Here is a 20,495-nt window from a genome sequence, read left to right as displayed (position 1 = left end):
CTTTTTGCCTCAGTTTTCCTTGCAAGGATCAAAACACCTCCTACCTAAACTGAACTGAAGTCGAAAATTAGTGACGTCGTTTGGTTAGTTCAGCTGAAATCCACAAGGTTCGCAAAGTCATATTTCGACGTCGCCATATTAATTTCGACATGTTTTGAGTCGAAATCTCAATTAGAATCAAGGCCCTTATCTGCAGGTGGATGTTTTCTAAAGTTGTCTCGTTCTAAAACGTGTTTAATTAAAATAACTTAATTCTTCAATACTCTTCCAGTTTAAATTATAATGTTTTACTATCAATTTTCCAACATCAACTGCTTTTTCTTATTTTACTTGTAAACTATACTTTGGTATTTTATCAGGAAAAAACTGGTCCATATTTCCATTCCTTTTTGTGACTATTCATATCGTATCGATAAACTGGAAAATAGTCAGAACAAGTCAAAACATCAAAATAAACGTATTTTCAAGCAAAATAAGGTACTAGATAATATTGGAATGTCAATTTTAATTTCTTTCATCATCAAAAATTCTTTCAACTCGAGTTCATCAACCACAAACGTAAATAACAAATAATAAAACTTACCATAAATCAAAAACTGAAGAATATTAGTAAGTTCAAGTTCGTCTTACCGTTTACCGGTATTATATAATATATTGATATTTTAGAGTTGCAACCGAGCAAAATATTAAATCAAAACGTAACCATAATATAATAAAAATAAAGTGAAGGTTTTAGAAAGGCCCATCGAACAAAATTGGATATGTTATGTAGATAGTATGTCTATTATTTGATTAACAATATAAAATGAAGTCATTATTGAAGTATGAGTGAAGTTATAAACATTGACTTGTATAACACACCAAGATAAAAGAAACATATATAGTACGACAGATAAGACAAATGCTTAAACTGTAAAACTATAAATACCATAACTAGTCCACTTCTTCTTCTACGGCACTACAGCCCAAAATGAGCCTTGGCCTCCTTTATTTTTTGCCTCCACCCTTGTCTGTCTGTGGCTGCTCTTCTCCATACACGGACTCCTAAAAGGGCTTGTGCGTCGCTGCTTACTGTGTCTTCCCAGCGCTTTCTTGGCTTTCCAACTGGTCTCTTTCCCTGCATTCTGGCGTTCAGTGCTCGTTTTGGTAGCCTATCCTCTCCCATTCGTATCACATGTCCGGCCCATTGCAATCTTTGTATTCTAATGAAGTCTGACAGGGGTGTTTCCTTATACAGTTGATAGAGCTCGTTGTTATATCGAATTCTGAAGATTCCGTTTTCCCTCACAGGTCCTAGTATTCTCCTCAGTACTTTCCTTTCGAATGTGTCGAGTTTGTTTTTGGATGTTTCTTTCAGGACCCATGCTTCGCTGCCATAACATGCTATTGGCCGAATTAAAGTTTTATAGATTCTCATCTTTGTATTTCGGTGGACACTTTTAGACCGAAATATATGGGAGAGGGCAAAATAAGCTTTGTTTGCCTGCGTTATCCTTTTTCGTATTTCTCCATCCTCTGCTCTATCGGCATATATTTCTACTCCCAGGTATGTAAACTTTCCAACCGTTTCAATGTCATCTTCATGCATAATGTTTTGTGGGATTATATTTCTTCTCGTCTGTACCATTATTTTTGTTTTTTCTGTGTTAATTTCCAGACCTAGCCTTTTCGTTTGTGTTTTTAACTCTGCGTATGCTTCCTGTGCTCCTGTTGATGTTCTACTCATAATATTAATATCATCGGCGTAGGCAGCCAGTTGAACCGTTTTATTGGTCAGTAGGTTTTCTCGTCCAGTTTGCATTTGCCTAACCGCATACTCCAGTGCCAGGTTAAACAATGTTGGTGCCAGCCCATCTCCCTGCTTTAGTCCCTGCGAGATTTTGAAAAAGTCTGTCCGGTTGTTTTGTATTCGTACACATGCCTGAGTTTCATCCATTGTGGCTTTAATGAGTCTAATCAGCTTATGTGGTATTGCTAATTCTGCCAATATATAGTATAGTCTGTCCCTTTTGACTGAATCGTATGCCTGTTTGAAGTCTACAAACACGTTGTGAACATCAATGTCGTGTTCCCACGATTTGCTCAAGACCTGCTTGACTGTAAATATTTGATCCATTGTTGATCTTCCCCGTCTGAAGCCCGTCTGATATTCTCCAATAATATTTTCTGCTAGTGGTTGGAGTCGCTGGTTTATAATATACGTGAGGACTTTATACGCTGTACATAGTAGAGAAATTCCACGGTAGTTTTTGCACTGGAGTTTGTCTCCTTTTTTATAGATTGGGCATACTATACTTTTCTTCCATTCGTCGGGTATTTTCTCTTCTTGCCATATTTCTTTGATAAGCGCGTGGATATGACTTGATAGGTGGTTGCCACCTACCTTATACAGTTCTGCTGGAATCTCGTCAACTCCCGATGACGTGGATCTCACCAGATGGAACCACAACCAATCAAATTGACCATGTGATGATAGACAAAAGGGCAGCCAGTAGTATCTCTGATGTGAGAACACGACGAGGAGCATGCTGTGGATCAGACCATCTTTTACTGCAAACCAAATTTAGGTGCAGAGTTAACAGAGAAAGAAACGAAAGACAACAAAGAACAAACAAACTAGACCTGGAAAAACTGAAGACTCAGGAATGTAGAGAGAAGTTCGAGCAAGAAGTCACAAATGAGCTAAGGACACAAGAACTGCACTCCATAGAGAGCAAATGGAATAATATCAAAACAGCAGTGCTGACAGCAGCAGCGTCCACCGTGGGAAACAAGAAAAAGAAGAGAAGAGGAACATGGTTTGATGACGAGTGCAGGCAAGCGATAGAAGAAAGAAACGAAGCGCACAAAATGTACATAACAAGAAGAACACGGGAAAGACGAACATCATTTGAAGTCGCAAGACGGAAAGCAGACAAGATATGCAGAAACAAAAAGAGAGCTTATGAAAATCGACAAATAGAAGAAATGGAACAAAATTTAAAAAAAACGAAACTAGAGGAGCTTACGAATACCTAAAAAAGATAAAAAGTGGATATAAACCTCAAACAAGCCTATGCAAAGATGAAAGTGGGCAAATAATCAGTGACCAACAGAAAGTCACAGAAACCTGGAAGCATTATTTTCAGACCCTACTTGGAACACAAGTAGATATGGAAGATGAAATGGGTACGAACCATGTAGAAGAGAACGAAGTTGAAGTAAAAGCTCCAACCATAGAGGAAGTTCTCGAAGCTATTAAGGCCCAGAAAAACTAGTCCACTAAAACGCGACAAATCGCGTGATTTGGGCCAAAAAATTATTGGTAAACCAGCCATTTCATGTTGAAAATACATTTGACGCCTTTGATCCAAATAAAGGTTACCTAATTCCAGTATTAAAAGGTTGTCCAGCTAATCCAAATATACTTCCTGATTTAACGTCTCATCCAGAAAAATGGCTGATTATTTGACATGTCCACGTTATGCTTGGAACGTCACTCACTAGACTATTGACGTAAACGTCACTCATTATATTCATTATTACAATTTCCGAATTTATATAAAATTGACTAAAAAACAGAGGATGTTTTGAAAAATTTGAATTTTATATAAATTTGTGGTGTCTGAGAAGAATAATAAATGGAGCGAAGTCTATTCGAAGAAAAATTAAGACAAAAGGCTTCTCATCGATGGTGAATTAAATAAATTTTAAAATATGCGCTTGATAAAAGATACAAGAGGATGTTAGGAAATTCTTAACAATATTTTAATCTGCCTGGTCAGAGTCGAAATTGTGTACATATCTACCACTTTCCATACTTTTTTTCCATCTTTTTTAGAGGGTTTGGTCAAAATGTTCGAAACATACCTCGGTCCTAAAAGGCAGAACCGCCTTTCAACGTCGGTTATGCAGGATTCCTCCAACGTGGCCACGATGATATCTAATACCGAACGCAGGGGTTGTTCAGACACCATCGCCGTCAATGCCAGAAATCTACCTGCTAAAAAAATACCCTCCTTAATCATGAATTACTGACCAGACCTACCTGATTTTGACGCAACGTGAACACGGCATTTAGCCGATCTCTCATTCACGCATAATTCTGACACATTCTCACACATTTTTGCTACGATTGAATTCTTCTGTTTCTCTGTTTGTTCCTTGTTTATGTTCAATCTTGCTTCGTCTGCTTCTGCCTTATATTCTGCCCTTCTGAACTCGACCAATTCTTCTTGCCATACCATAATTGACTTATCCCTTTCTTAATTTTTAAACTTTATGTTGCTCTATCTTCATTTTTTCTCTCTTAAGCTCCTCCTCTTTCCTTCACTAGCATGTACAACGGAATACACCCGGTGATAACACCCAATGCTTCGGCAGAGACTGTTCTGTATCCACATGCCACCCTAAATAGACTCTTCCTATTTTTTCAGGTGAGCTGCCTTCTGTATGTTTTTGTTATAACTGTAGTACCCCAGATAGGCGCTGCCTATAGGACAAAGGGCCCTCCTTCTCTTAGTTTGGGGCCCTTCGATGTTAGGCAAGATTCCTTTCAACACGGCAGATCCTGCCACAGCCTTTTGAGTTACTGCCTTCGTTACGTTACGTTACGTTACTTGAGTTACGTACTTCCTCACCCTCCGTTTTGACTTAGAGTCACACTTAAACATCTTATTTCTTTGGAACCACTCACTTTTCTGCACATTGGAATGTTATCCTGTACCGTTTTCTTGGTCCCTTGAGAACTGTAGCCGTGGTCTTACCTGCAGCCCCTTCAGGTGTTTCGCACCACTACCAGTATAGCGAGGTCATCCGCAAATACTAAAGGGGTTACACCCCCTCCGTATTGTTGCCTTGTTGCTTCATTACCTCTTTCCATTTTAATATTTTAAAAGCATTCCCGATGACAGACAACAGTAGGATTCCATTTCTGGTTAACCCCCATTCCGCGCAACTTCTGGAAGATTTTTATCATCGCATCCACAGCGGTTAATGTATACGTTTCGCTTTTTTTTTAATTTTGTAAAAGCTTCTTTAGTTCACAAAAAAGTTTTGACTCTGCATTTACTTGCTGAATACTTTTGAAATTTAAACTGATGGTAGCACTCCTTGCTATATATATATATATATATATATATATATATATATATATATATATATATATATATATATATATATATATATATATATATACATATATATTAAACTTAGAGCTAAGATTAATACTATTATAAAAATTAATATTAAACTCACCAGTCTTCCGGGTTAAACCGCGTCGATATACATTTTGCCGAGCTTTCGACATCCTCTCTGATGTCTTCTTCAAGGCTTCCGAGGTCTCAGTCTCCCGAGCCCCCAGACACTACTACACTCACTAGTCACTTCTAGTTCACTCACTAGTTCACTACACTGAGTGTAATAGAGGGGTTTTTGTTTTTAATCTTGTAAAATTCTTTTTCAAAAGATTGTGCCCTTTATGAGCAACCATAATATTATGTTTTGACAGAAGATTTGCAATTTGTTCTGATAATCCTTTTATATAGGGAAGAGACATATAGTTTTTCTTTACCGTGTTGGTTTCATTGTTATTATTGTTATTGTAAAATTTATGCAGTCGCGATTTGAAAGTGTTGTCGATAAGGTGGTGTGGGTATGAATTAAGTGTTAGTGCTGTTTTTGCTTTTTTAATGGCCTGAGGTCTATTAATAGGATCGGATAATCTAATAGCTCTATCGGCGAGTCCGATAACTACTGATTTCTTTTGAGACAGGGGATGATGAGAGTTGAAATTCAGATATCTCGATGACCAGGTTTTTTTGGTGTACCATGAAGTAGTTATAGTGCTGTTTTCTCTATGTAAGGTCAGGTCCAGAAAATTAATTTGATGATTTTTTTCAATTTCTAATGTAAATTTTAGTTTTTGGTGAAAGTTATTGAATTCATTTAGTAAAATATCCATTTTATCCTCTGGTGCTGCGCTCAAGCAGTCATCTATATAGCGATAGAAAAAAGGTATATCAAAATCTATTTTATTTAAAACAATTTCCTCTAGATGCTCTAAAACTAATTGAGCGATGGCACTGGATATGCTAGCACCCATAGCACATCCATCTGTTTGTTGGAAGATTTTGTTTTTATATAGGAAATAGGTTGACTTTAATGTTGTTTCGACTGCTAGCAGAAATTCTTCTAGAGGGATGTCTGTGAACGGTTTGATTTTATTCCACTTTTTTTTAATAATGTCTTTCGCTAAAGCTATTGGAATATTGGTGTATAAAGATACCACATCGAGAGAAACTAATTTATAATTTGGAGGTAAATGTATATTTTTGAGTTTTAATTTCAGGTGATCAGCGTCTTTTAAATAGTGTGGATTTTTATTTATTACGTTGGAAATAATGTTCTTCAAATATTTTGAAAGGTTTTCAAAAGGAGACTGAATGCATGAAACAATAGGTCGCAGCGGCACACCCTCTTTATGTGTTTTGGGTAGACCGTATATTTTTGGAATTACAGCATTATGTATCTTGAGCGAATTAGCAGTGTTAGGTGAGATGTAGCACATTTTTTCCCATCTGTCGACTAATTCGTTATTTCTTTTTTGGAAAATATTTGTAGGATCATTTTTCATTTCACGGTATGTTGTGTTGTCATTCAATAGAGAATCCATTTTACTGTCATAGTCTTCGGACTCCATAATAACAGTCTTGTTAGTTTTGTCAGGTTTCAGAACAACTAAATTGGGGTTCTCGTTTAAAAAAGCTTTTGTCTTTTTAATTTTCTTTTGTATTGTTTTATTTTATATATATATATATATATATATATATATATATATATATGTATATATAATATAATACATCTCTATATCATTCAATAAACGAGATATTTCGAATATTTGACCTCTATTATAAGCATATAGTTTATACTTGGAGAAAACTGGCATTGACTAGACAAATACGAAAATTCTTAAAATTTATTTATAATCAATTCCGGTATTGGACATACCCATCTTAGTTTAAATGATTTATATTAATTAAAAAACACAAGCCAATAATCCACAGGTTTCAAGATCATAAAAAATGTATTAAGTAACACTACCGATAATATATGCATCATCCAAGGTTCATTAGCTTGTCCATATCGTGCTTAGATTAAAATGCGTTGTCATTATTTACTGTCAGGTGCTCGCCCCACGCAGACTACATTTAAATAAAACGTTATGGATATCGGCAAAGTTTAAAATTAGTTTTTAGACAAAAAATTACTGGAAAATCGAAAAAAACCTGCCCGTTTATAGTGCATACTTCTTCTTCGTGCAGTTCTTTCGACTATCGGAGGTTGGAAATAATTAAAGCGATTCTAACTTTATTCACAGCTGCCCTGTGTTGAGTTAAACTGATATTAAATTACTCCCTTAAATTTTTAAGCCAAGAAATTCTATCTTCCAATGCCTTTTATCTTTTCTTCCATTTTTATACGTAGCAAATCACATCTGGCATCAGTTTTCTCTTTTTCGCTATTCGTATTATCTGTGATTTGATTATTCTTCGCAACAGTTCTACAGACGTATATACGTTATACCCAGCTCCAGTTATATGGCAGCCCCATCTTTCGAACACTTTTAATTTATGTAGATCTGCTTTTTTCGCTCTCCATGCTTCATCGTCAAGGATCTATCTATTGATCTACAACCGGATTTTAAAACCTATCTGACTCTATGGTATCTAGTTAGGGATCTCTTAGATTGCAGATGTTTTATCGGCCGATAGTTTTGTGGCTTCTTATCAGCACGGAGAGATATGCACATGCGCACAGTCTCGGCAGATAAAAAAGTTTGATTGGCTTCCCGATTGCCTTCAAACTAATCTGCCGGCCAACTATCGGCTGTATAATCAGTGTATGACGACTATTGTTTATCGGCCGATAGTTTAGCTCGCTCTCAACTTTGGCATATGACACTCGTGGCGTGCGAATATTTTTGAGAGAAAATTACCAATTTACAATCGTTGATTGAAAGAAGTAGAATATATCTTCTTTAAGTTCCGCTCCTATCGGAGATTGAAAATCATTCTGGCAATTATAATTTATAATTATAATATATTATATTATAATGGAATTCCATAGTAGAACATATGGACTGGATATAAACCAGCAAAACCAAGCTAATGATCATCGGCAAGGAAAACATAACTAGATCAAATCTGTCCTACTCGGGAACTATAAATCAAAGAGTCGTGGGACAATAGCCAAGAGATTAAATATCGCATCGGAAAGGCAAAAAGTGAATTCTTGACTATGAGTTCTGTGTTTAAGAGACGTCTTCCATGACCTCACGCTAGAGACAAAAATAATGCTCCTTAAATGTTACGTGTACTCAGTGCTTCTGTACGGAGTAGAAACGTGGACATTAAAGGCGGAACCTCTATCAAAACTTCAGGCTGTTGAGGTATGGTTATACAGAAGGATCCTGACCATAAACAGACAAAGTCTGTACTACCGAGGATAAACACAACCGCGGATTTGGTCAACTTCGTGAAGGGCCGTAAGCTGCAGTACTTGGGACATATAATGAGAAATTAAGGCAGATATGAGCTACTCCAATGCATTTTGTAAGGTAAAATTGAAGGAAAAATGGCCCCAGGACGAAGATCCTGGCCTGCTAACCTGAGAGCATGGTATAGAAAGACGTCAACACATTCCGTATAGCAACCAACAAAGTCATCATAGCCAGAATTATCGCCAATATTCAGAACGGACAGGCATACTAAGAATAAGAGTGTAGAAACTTGCGTGGTAAAGTTAAAAGAAGAATTTAAGCAAAGACCTGCGATTCATAAAAGTAGTTTAAATCTCAATCTCTCCTACACATGTATATAAAGTCGTAAATTGGTATTGTTCTCCACTATAGCTGGTCCAATTAGCATGACTAGTTCATTGAAGCTGGTTGTGCTCATCTGATCTTCTTCTTAGAGTGCCATATCCCTACGGAACGTCGGCGACTACCATGCTTATAATATTTTTATACTGATCTCGGTCTTGCGCTACGTGTAGCAATTGGTCCGTTGTCAAACCTGTCCACTGCCGCAAATTCCTCAACCAAGAGAGTTTCTTCCGTCCTATCCATTTCTTTCCTTCGATTTTACCGTTGAGAATTAGCCGAAGGAACTCATATCTTGGTCCTCTGATTATATGTCCAAGATATTCTAGTTTACGCGTCTTAATAATATTTAATAGAGTTCGTTGATGTCCCATTCTTCGAAGAACTTCTTCGTTTCTAGTTCCGCTAGTCCATGGAATTTTTAGTATCCTTCGATACAACCACATCTCAAACGCCTCGATTTTATTCATGATATCGGCGTTTAAAGTCCAAGTTTCACATCCATACAAAAGTACAGACCACACGTAACATCTTGTAAACTTTTCACGGATTTCCAAATTTAATGAGTTATTGTATAATAGAGGCTTGAATTTTTGAAATGAGTTTCTTGCCTGTTCAATTCTACATCGAATTTCGAAGGACGGATCTAGATTTTGGGTAATCCAACATCCAAGGTATTTGAATCTCTGAACTCTCTGCAGCGGTTGTTGGTTTAATATCAGTTGGGTTGCGCCGATATCCACTTTACTGGTCACCATGTATTTAGTTTTATCGATATTTATCGACAGTCCCCAATTTGTGCATTCCATGTCAACTCTATTGATTAGCTCCTGCAGATCGCCGATGTTTTCAGCTGGAATCACAGTATCGTCGGCGTACCGTATATTGTTGATTATTTCTCCTCCTATGATAATTCCTTTTTGATCTTTTAAAGCTTCCCTAAATAGATTCTCAGAATACACGTTAAAGAGGGTGGGAGATAGTATACAGCCTTGTCTTACGCCTCGTTCAATACTGATTGGCTTTGATTCTCTGTTGTTGGTATTAATAATGGCTGTTTGGTTCCAGTAAAGTTTGGCAATAAGTTTGATGTCTTTCTCATCTAGTTGGATGCTCTGCAAGGCAGTAATTAGTCTGGTATCCTGAACGCGATCAAATGCCTTTTCAAAATCAATGAAGCACATATATACGGGTTTTCTTACCTCCTAACATCGTTGAAGGAGTGTTTGCATAGAAAATAGTGCTTCTCTAGTTCCAAGGCATCTCCGGAACCCGAACTGCTCTTGACTAATTATTTCTTCGCACTTGTTAATTCGGTTTAGAAGAATATGCAACAGTATTTTAACGGCATGGCTCATTAAACTAATGAGTCTACAATCGCTACATTTTTTAACGTTTGGTTTCTTAGGTAGAGGAATAAAGATCGATTTTAGCCAGTCCGATGGAATTTCACTGGTATCATATATTTGATTGAAAAGTACAGTGAGTTCATCTGATAAAAGGTGACAAACTTTTTTTGGTATTCAAGTAATCAAGAATACATTGTGTAGAATTTGTCACTAAATCTATCACTGAGAATTGAAGACACCCAATACTCTAGGAATTTTTCTTGATTGTCCTCTTACTATATATACCAGATAAGACATTTTCCGATGTTTAACATTCTTTAGCAATTCTATATCTTTGTTGACTCTCCTTGGTACTTCCTGATTAGTTTTCCTTGCTGCCCAAGCTATCTTCAGCATCCGTCTATGAATTCACATTTCCTATGCTTTAATTATTTTCGTACTTGATACTTTTAGTGTCCACACGTCTGCTCCATACAAAAGTACAGACCAAATATAGCATCTAACCATTCTTTGTCTTAGTTCTGAGCTGAGATGATTATTGCAAAGAAATGTCTTTATTTTCATAAAAATAGTTTTAGTCCGTTATGACAGTTCCCAAATGTGTAATTTTGTGAACTTTTTCAACTTAGGCTCCATTTAATTGAAGCTCTGTATCTGCATGTGCTAAATATAATAAACCACTAGCTTTAATATTTGTCGACTATGAAAAGGCATTCGACACCGTAAATCAACAAAAAATGTTGGAAGCCTTGACAGATTGCCGAATTGACTATCGGTATATAAATATAATTAAACACATATACCAAAACGCAACAGCCAGTGTTAGAGTGGGTGATCGTCAAACCCAGAAATTCCCGATACAACGTGGAGTACGCCAGGGGGACACCATATCGCCGAAACTGTTCACTACGCTTTTGGAATATGTATGTAAAAGGGCAAAACTGACCGACAAGGGCATAAACATAGGAAAAGCTTAGCCATCTAAGGTTTGCAGATGATATTGTACTAATAGCTGATAGGATAGATGAGGCCAAAGAACTTTTAAATCAGCTCTACCTTTCCTCACTAGAAGGGGGATTGAAAATAAATATATCTAAAACCCAGATGATGACAAATCTTGTAGTCAGCGAAGATATATGCGTAGGAACAAGATCCATAGACCAGGTAATGGCCTATAAATACCTAGGTCATGCGATCCGCATAGGAAAAGATAACCAAACCGTTGAGCTTCTCCGTCGTATAAGACTGATTTGGGCAGCCTTCGGCAACCATATTTTTAAATCGTCTGATATACCAATATGCCTTAAAAGAAAAACGTTTAATCAGTGTGTTTTGCCAGTGTTAACTTACGGTGCGGAAACGTTGACCATGACAAGAAGAATAGTTCAAAAGATCCGTGTGTGTCAAAGGGCGATGGAGCGTGCTATGTTGGGCGTTTCACTACGAGACAAGATCCCAAATCGCCAGCTACGACAAAGAACAGGAGTGGCTGATGCAGTAGAGAGAGTAGCAACACTGAAATGGAACTGGGCAGGTCACGTGGCTCGAATGACAGATAATAGATGGACAAAGCGGATACTGGAATGGAGACCAAGAGATGATGCCTACCGAAGCAGAGGTCGTCCATCAACACGTTGGACTGACGATCTAAAACGTTATCATAGGAATTGGATGCAAGAGGCACAAGATCGAAATGGATGGAAAATTATGAGGGAGATCTATGTCCAGCAGTGGATAAGCGAAGATTGAATGATGATCTGCATGTGGGTTGCGACTAAAAGTCATTACTTGTAATTGTACTTATAATCATTCAGTGAAGATATTAGTTTAAAAATAAAAAAATTGTTTTAGTTACATCAAATTACGATCAATTTCAAATAATTTAAGTACGACCATAAAGAAAGAAATTGAATACGAGATCATGTTTTTGCCAGACTAAAAAAATACGCATACGTGCATACTAGATTTAATGTTATTTTAATCTCCAAATTTTTTATTCAAGAGATATCAAATAATTATAAATTCGTTGCGTTCTTCGTCTAGAATCATATATTTTAACGATGGTAACGAACTAAAGCACAAAACTGGGTTTAGAATCTAACGGTATTCATTTTTATTTGGCTATATTTATAGTAACATTTCATGATAATATCGATTCATTTATATCAAATACACTTTTTAGACAGCTAACGGTATAAAGTAAGTTTGATTTATGGTTCTATATTTAAAACTATGTAGCAATTTATAATTTTGAATATCTTTTTCCTAATATATTATAGTCTTATTTTCACAGCTGCTTTTAGATCTTAAAATGTAATAATGTATTTTTTAATTCCAGCCTTATATAGGCAACAATTTTAAAATCAGATTTTAAATGTTTGTACTAGTATTTGAAAATATCGCAAAATATAGAAGAAGTCACATTTGTTCTTTTATGAAAGTTTACAAATAGATGCATACTAAGATATCTAGTTGCAGAAACACATTTTATCAATAGAAAAACACCTCAAAATACTCAAATATGGAGGAACAGCAGTTATAATTGGTAGCAGTATAAAGTACTATAAATTAGGTTATCAAAAAGAATACCTACAAGCAACCAGGGTAGCAATAGAAAGTAGCACAGGCACATTGATTCTATCAGGAGTATATAACCCGCATAAACACAACAACAAAAAAGAACAATGTATGATAACTACATAAGCGCACTTGGAACGGAAATGAATTTATAAGTGAAGGTAGTAAGAATGCTAAAAATATACATTGGGATCTCGATTCACAAACACTAAGGGATAAGAAGGAATGAACACAACCACAGGTAACAATTTAAAGATTAAAAAAAGGAGAACCCACTTACTGGCCGTTCGATCCCACGAAAATACCAGACGCTATTGACTTCTTCCTTCTTCTTCCTACTACATAGGGCCAACATTGACCAGAAGGAGATCAGAATTATTCAGAATCTATACTGGAACCAAATGGCAAAGGTGAGGATTGATCAAGACCAATATACGGATGAATTTGAAATCCGGAAAAGTGTCCGCCAAGGCTGCATACTCTCTCCGATGCTTTTTAATTTATATGTTGAAAATATATTTGCGGAAGCATTAGAAGACACGGAATTAGGCATTAAGGTGAACGGCATACCAATTAGCAACCTACGCTATGCGAACGACACAGTAATTATAACTGATAATTTGGAAGATCAGCAGTTATTACTTGATAAGGTGAATAGCATAGGTAAAAAATATGGCCTCAAAATCAACATTTTGAAAACGAAATATATGGTCATTAGCAGAAACCCTCCAGAAAACCCGATAATATGCATAGGTGACGATCGCATAAAACGCGTGAAAACTTTTAAATACCTTGGCACCACAATCAATGACCAATCGGATCCACAACAAGAGATAAAAACCCGAATACAAATGGCAAGACAAGCTTTTGTGAAATTCAGACCGCTCCTATGTAATCAAAACCTAAATTTCGAAATACGCTACAGAATGGTCAAGTGCTACATATGGTCCATCTTGCTTTATGGCCTGGAAACGTGGACTTTAAAAAAAAATCTATCAACAAACTTGAAGCATTTGAAATGTGGTCATTAAGAAGAATGATGCGCATACCTTGGGTGGATAGAGTTCGAAACGATGACGTCCTTAAGAGAGCCGGCGTGGAAAGAGAACTCTTTAAATTAATTAAAAAACGCAAGATTGGTTACCTTGGGAACATATTGAGAGGAGCAAAATATGAAATACCACAGTTAATCCTACAAGGGAAGATCGAAGGTAGGAGAGGAGCCGGCCTCAAACAATTATCCTGGTTAAGAAATATTAAAGAATGGACAGGAATACACAATACAGGCGAGCTGTGTCACGCCGCCAAGAACAGAATTCTAGTAATGAGAAAATCGCCTACGCACTTTGGTGTATGGCATGTTAAGAAGAAGATTGACTTCTTCATCGTAAAAGGTATTAACCTAAATTACCTAAAAATTGAAATCAGCTATGACTATGAGCTTTCATTAGATCATTTACCTATAATATTAACGCTACATGCAAAAGTAGCAAAAAAACACCAAGAATCACATTTATGTAACCTATACACCAACTGGAAGCTATTCCGACAAAAACTTGATGAGAACATTGAGCTAAACGTAAACGTAAAACTAAACCACAGCAGATTGAAGAAGCCGTTACAAATATAAGAAAATAATTCAAACAGCAGACAACCTCCAATTTTGCCGACAATAAATCCAAATGTGATAATCCAATTATTGTTGAAAAAAAAATTATAGACAAAAGAAGATTTCGTAAAAAATAGCAAAACCATATAATGAAATCAATAAAAGGAGTTATAACAGAGCAGCATCTGAATTATAAAGACATTACACATTATGATCATTTCCACTGGTTGGAAAAATGTGCCCAAGTGGGTACTGAATTAAATATGTGTTATTGTCAAAATTGTTTTCTAAGTTAAGTTTCGTAGGATCTTTCCAGTGTCTAGGTCATATCCAGAAGCTTTTTTTGGATTGATTTTATTCATGAAAACCATTCGAATTTCTTTAGGTTTGAATTTTTTGATCGGGAGATCTATTTGAAAAGGTATATCAAGAAAATTTAGGATTGCAATATCATCTTCGTCGTTTTGTCAATATTGTAAGGTTTAAAGACGTTGCTTAATAAGCAACAGATTATTTCAAAAGACCAATACAATAATTACCTTCGCTTAGAGACTCTTCCGAAACATGGGCCAGAAGTAATAATGAAAAGGCAAAAGCCTTTGATGAACACCTAAACAACGTCTTTAAACCTTACAACATTTACAAAACGACGAAGATGATATTGAAATCCCAAATTTTTTTATATACCTATTCAAAAAGATCTTCCAATCAGAAAATTTAAACCTGAAGAAATCCGAATAGTATGAAGTCAGTTCAAAAAAGCCTCCTGGATATCACCTCGTCACTGGAAAAACCCTGCAAAACTTAACTAAAAAAACAATTATAGCAATAATAGATATATTTAATTATGTAACAATGTTACTAGAATCAGGAAAATGCCCCAAAGAATAAACCACATATAAACCCATTAGTCTGTTACCCTTATTATCTAAGTTGTTTAAAAAAATGTGTCCACTTTGATTAAAACCAATAATAAAAGAAACAAATTTAATTGCAAAACATCAATTTAGTTTGCATAGCAAACATGGAACAATGGAACAAACACACCATATAGCCAAACAAATCAGTAACAATCTAAGAGATACTGAAGTGCTGCTTTTCTAGACATCAGCCAAGCGTTCAACAAAGTGTAGCATACAGGACTTATCTTTAAACTAAAGAAAATCTTCCATTTCAATACTATTTAATTATTAAATCGTATCGTAACAGATCGTTTTTCACTAGTAAAAAACAAAATGTTCGCTCAGAACTATTTAAAGTAGAATCCGGTATCCCTCGAGGTAGTGTACTCGGTCTTTTATGAAACCTGTTATTTACTGCTGACCTACCTGCAATTAGACTAGCAACAATCGCAACATTAACAGATGACGCATATATGATCGCATCTCACATAGGTCCCCAAAGAGCTTCGCATAACTTACAAGCACACTTAAATAAAATTGAAAAACATACTACATTTACCTTGCAAAGAGAGAGCCGTTCACCAATATACATAGACAACAAACACTTAGTAGAAGTAGATACAACCAAATACCTGGGCATACATCTAGATAAAAAGTTAACATGGAGGAAACACATCTTTACTAAAAAAATCAGCTTGGACTCAAACTATAACAAATGTACTGGATCCTGGGTAGCCAGCAACTCTAACTTGGAAATCATACAACGTTTTCAAAATAAGACATTGAGAACCGTAGTAAACGAATAAATCAAAATATGAAAAAAGGTACTAAGAAGGGCTAAGAACAAAATAATTGGATACTCTTTAAAATGATTTATTTTTGTCATATTTAAAAATCAGTTTGTCTATTATAAAAGGTAAAATAAGTAGAAGAAATGCCGTGTTTAATACAAACGTTGCAATTTTATATAAGAAAACATTTTAAATAACCTTTAAGTCTACGTAGCTTTATACAAAGCTTTATACAAAGCGTAGCTTAGTACACAAATAAACAGTATTTATATCTTACTGTAACTTCTCGATATACTCTTAATAAGATAACAACCTTCACCTTGAATGTAGCCACAGACACCCTTTTATTTTTCTCTTTCTCGAGTTTGCGAGACCGGAGAAAGTTATCTGCAGGCAGAATAAATCCAATAATTTAATAAATCAAGGTTTTCGATGTCATAACACTCTCAACCTCTAAATCAAGATTTAAAGATCTTAGAATTAAATCAATACACCTATTATTTCCTATCGATAACAGATTAGTCATTTAGGTCAATACCAATTTTAGTTGGTTTAATCCTGGAAAATTATGAAATAGATTATTAGCATAAATACGAAATGTGGAGACTCACGTTCGTGAAAAACTTATCATCATATAAATTCTTCGAAAGCTTTTTACATCCGAAATCTTAGTTTGATAATATGTAATCACTTAAAAAAATATGTTTGAGGATTCTTCAAAACCGTTGTAAAAATAAACAAGCAATATAAAGAAAACATCTAATATATTATAAAACATTATAGATACTATGTTTATACGGGATTAAGCCACAATTTATTGTAATTTGTATTATATATTGTATTTTATTCTCTCTGAAAACCATTTTTAAACAAAGATTACACAGTGCTGCAATTTAACAAAGAATTGATAGATCATTGAGAAGTGAAACATATTCTAGAATTTGTTTGTCCTGTTCATTCTCAATCTGCCATCGGATTTTTCCTATCACGTACAGATTTTTCACAAACCACCATCTAACTTGTGTACGAAAAGACAGATCTGCTATAGTGGCCATACTTAATAAAGACTCTATTTTAATTATCTACCAGCATTACACAAATTATTATAGTGTAACTTGGCATTAAATCAAAAGAAACTTCCTCTTTCTTGAAGTTTTGGATGTAGATTCCTCTGGATTACAGTTTCTCTTGAGGTTTCAGAGGTAGTCAGCCATTATAGTAATATTCCACCTGCCTTGATAGCGTTGCTCCATTAATTGAATGTCTTGGTGGAACCTCTAATCCTGTTCTTCACTGTAATTTCACAAATTAGTCTGAGTGTGAGCGAAGAAAATGTTTTACACTCATAAGATAACCTAGATTTTAGAAGCTTCTTAACAAGCCATTTACTTCTTTTTTGTAATTGAGAGTTTTTGGTTCCCAAGAAATATCTTAACAACTGATTTGAAGCTCCTCCATACACGTTTTCCTTGGTATCCATGCATTTTTCAAAGCCAGAGTGATTATTAGTTTGCGGACCCACAAAAATTCCAGCTTTTATTTTCTCAGAAATTATTTTAGGAAACTTCTTACCCAAATACTGGAAACATGGTTTATCCTGATTTAACACTTTCACGAATTGCTTCATTAAACCCAGTTTAATATGTAGAAGTGGAAGCAGAACATGTTTGGGGTTTAATAATGGGGTGTCTATGACATTCTTTGAGCCTGGTGTCAACTGGGTTTTGGTTTTCCAGGATTTCACTGTATAGTGATTGTACCTATCTGTTCCTCTGCTATCCCATTCACAAAGAAAATAAGAGAATTTAGTAAATCCACTTTGTTTTGTCGTATGTTTTTTTAAATGAACGGAATTGAAACGTATTTGTTTCGATTGGATAAAAGGACAACTTTCAAACTAACTTGAAGAATCTATAAAGAGTCTCTAGTCAGCAGATTTATAGTTAATTCTAAAATATTCCATCACTGATTGAATGTACTCAAAAAGTAACACTCGTCGCAAGAAGATTTTTTTATTTTAATCTGTATCCAAGAACTTCTGAAACATCCTTTGAGAGATTTAAATCTCTAACTAAATCATTACAGCTATGAAGGCCTGGACAAAGAAGTGAGAGATAAAGTCCAAAAAGCAAATAGATTGGTAGGATGCCTTAATAATATCATGTGGCGAAACAGATAGATTTACACTGAGATAAGGTCAAGAATTTATAAAGCCAGTCCAAGACCAATAATGGCATATGCCTTAAAAACAAGACCTGACATAGCCACAACTCAAAGGCTACTGGAAACGGCAGAGTACTGAGAAGAATTACAGGAAATATGCTGAGAGATCGAAACAGAAGTGAAGACATTAGAAGAAAATGTAACGTACAGTGTATGAACGATTGGACATTAAATAGAAAAAAAGAATGGAATAACCACATAAGCAGAATGAGGGTGACCCCTGTTACCAAAACAACAAAAGATAAGTCACCAATCAGCAGAAAAAGAGTCGAACTACTGCGTAAAAGATGGAGTGACAACCTTCCATAAAGAGATTAATCCGCCAATGAACAAGCAGAATTGCTTATAAAGAGGAAGAAGAAGAAGAAAAAGAACTAAATCATTGAATTCTTGTTAAGTAAAAATTTTTGGTAAGCGATCTTCATCAGGTTCATATGCCTCATCACATATATATTTCTCATTACTTTCACAGTCACAGCCATCACTAACCTCTTTTGGGACAGTAGGAGGGACAGGAACATGTATATTATACTTTAGTGATAATATCGTTATAAAAGCTTAAGTAAGAAGTAGTTTTGTGTTTAGGTAACTAGAAAGTTTAAGAACTATTTATTAAAAACTTTATTAATAAAATGTATCAAAGTACCTGCTTTATGAAGACAACATTCTCTATTTACGCTGAACCTCATTCATTACTATTCATTGTGTACCTACTAAAGTCATTTTTAAACTATCTCTTATAAGACATATATGACCGGAGCTAATTTACCTGTGACCCTTTTCCCTAGAGTATTAAAATCTGATCGCGAACTGGTATATGCTGCCCTTTTCTTCACGTATTATGAAATGAGTCACGTATTAAGAACTTCAGATCTTATAACTGACACTAGAAGGTAGCATCGAAGCAAAGGGAGCTACCAGTCAAATGTTATTTCATAAAATCCTTATCAATGTTATTAAATCAGTAAAACGACACTCTTCAGAAAAGGACTTTCAAACTATGGCATTCTGAAACTGCGCTGTTGGCCAACAAAAAAGTAACATGGACCGTTTTTCAAACAAAACACTATTTAATGATATAATAGAAATAAATTTTGCGAAATATTAGCAAGTAATTACAAAGAAATGTACAAAGAAAAAACCTAAGAAATATATAAAATGATGAGAATGCTTATCCATTGTCTCTAAAAGTAGCTGAAAAAGGTTTTTCCAAAATAACTTTAATGTTCTTTAATGTAATTCTAGCAATTGTTTTGGAAATAAAACAAATTTGACATGTTTCGTATGTATTTTATATCATTTTCATAAAGTCTGAAATATTTTTCTTTAAAAACTACTAAAATGTACAATATGTACACAATTAAAAAATTTTAGTAAATAAATAAATAATGTTTTGTAAGGATTTCAAAGACACTTTTGATTTTTCATTATTTAAACAAGCACTAGTATTACGTCTAAGCAATAGTTCATTGAAATATTATTTATTATCATTTAATTTATAATAAATAAAAAATTTAACTCTTGAAAAAGATTAATAGAATAAATGAATAGCACTGACCTGGTATTGTCATTTTGATGAGCTATTTTCTTCGAGCACAAGCAACTCACGACCGCTCACAAATCTACTTAAAAAGATATTCGCGTACTATGTCGACCCTCAAACCACGCTGACTGAGTAATAGTACTATTGAACGAAAGAGTCGAGCTTGTCACAGCGTACCAACCCACTGGTGCTTTCTCGATGGCAAGTGATGAACAAAAGCGAAGAAATGATTTGTTAATATTTAAAACAGTCGACCTCAAGGTGAAAATATATACCCTAGCAGCACCTGCATTCGACAAAACTTAATGAGTGTGATAAAAAAACCGGAAAAGTTTATATTTTTTTAAACACTAAAACGCAACTTCTATGTGTGAACTAAAAACAATATTTTTAAATGTTTTTCAACTGGCCATCATCAGTATATACTTTTATGTCTTAACTCATCTTATAAACTGATTTATTGAAAATAAAAAATAAATGTTCCAAATAACAATTTTATTATTAAAACCAGAAACATGTTAAATATGAATTTTCAAGATATTAATATCTTATTTCCCTTCTTGAAAGAAGAAGAATGGGGAAAATTTAAAAATGCGATGATAAAAACAGCTAAATCAATATGTGGAAATACAAGAAATAAC

General features: G+C 34.9%; 1 protein-coding gene across 1 annotated transcript in view; it reads right to left on the bottom strand.

The window, feature by feature from the left end:
- The window catches only part of LOC140444934 (fatty acyl-CoA reductase wat-like), a 97,058-nt gene extending 76,979 nt beyond the window's left edge, over positions 1–20,079 (bottom strand). The window contains exon 1 of the mRNA XM_072536640.1: positions 19,870–20,079. Within this exon, the coding sequence (XP_072392741.1) occupies positions 19,870–19,882 (13 nt within the window). The 5' untranslated portion in view covers positions 19,883–20,079. The remainder of the gene's footprint in view (positions 1–19,869) is intronic.
- Positions 20,080–20,495: the final 416 nt, after the last annotated feature.

This window comes from Diabrotica undecimpunctata, chromosome 7 (genome assembly GCF_040954645.1).
Source record: "Diabrotica undecimpunctata isolate CICGRU chromosome 7, icDiaUnde3, whole genome shotgun sequence".
Taxonomy (NCBI): domain Eukaryota; kingdom Metazoa; phylum Arthropoda; class Insecta; order Coleoptera; family Chrysomelidae; genus Diabrotica; species Diabrotica undecimpunctata.
Note: the sequence above shows the minus strand (reverse complement) of the source record. Positions and strands in the feature narration are given on the sequence as shown.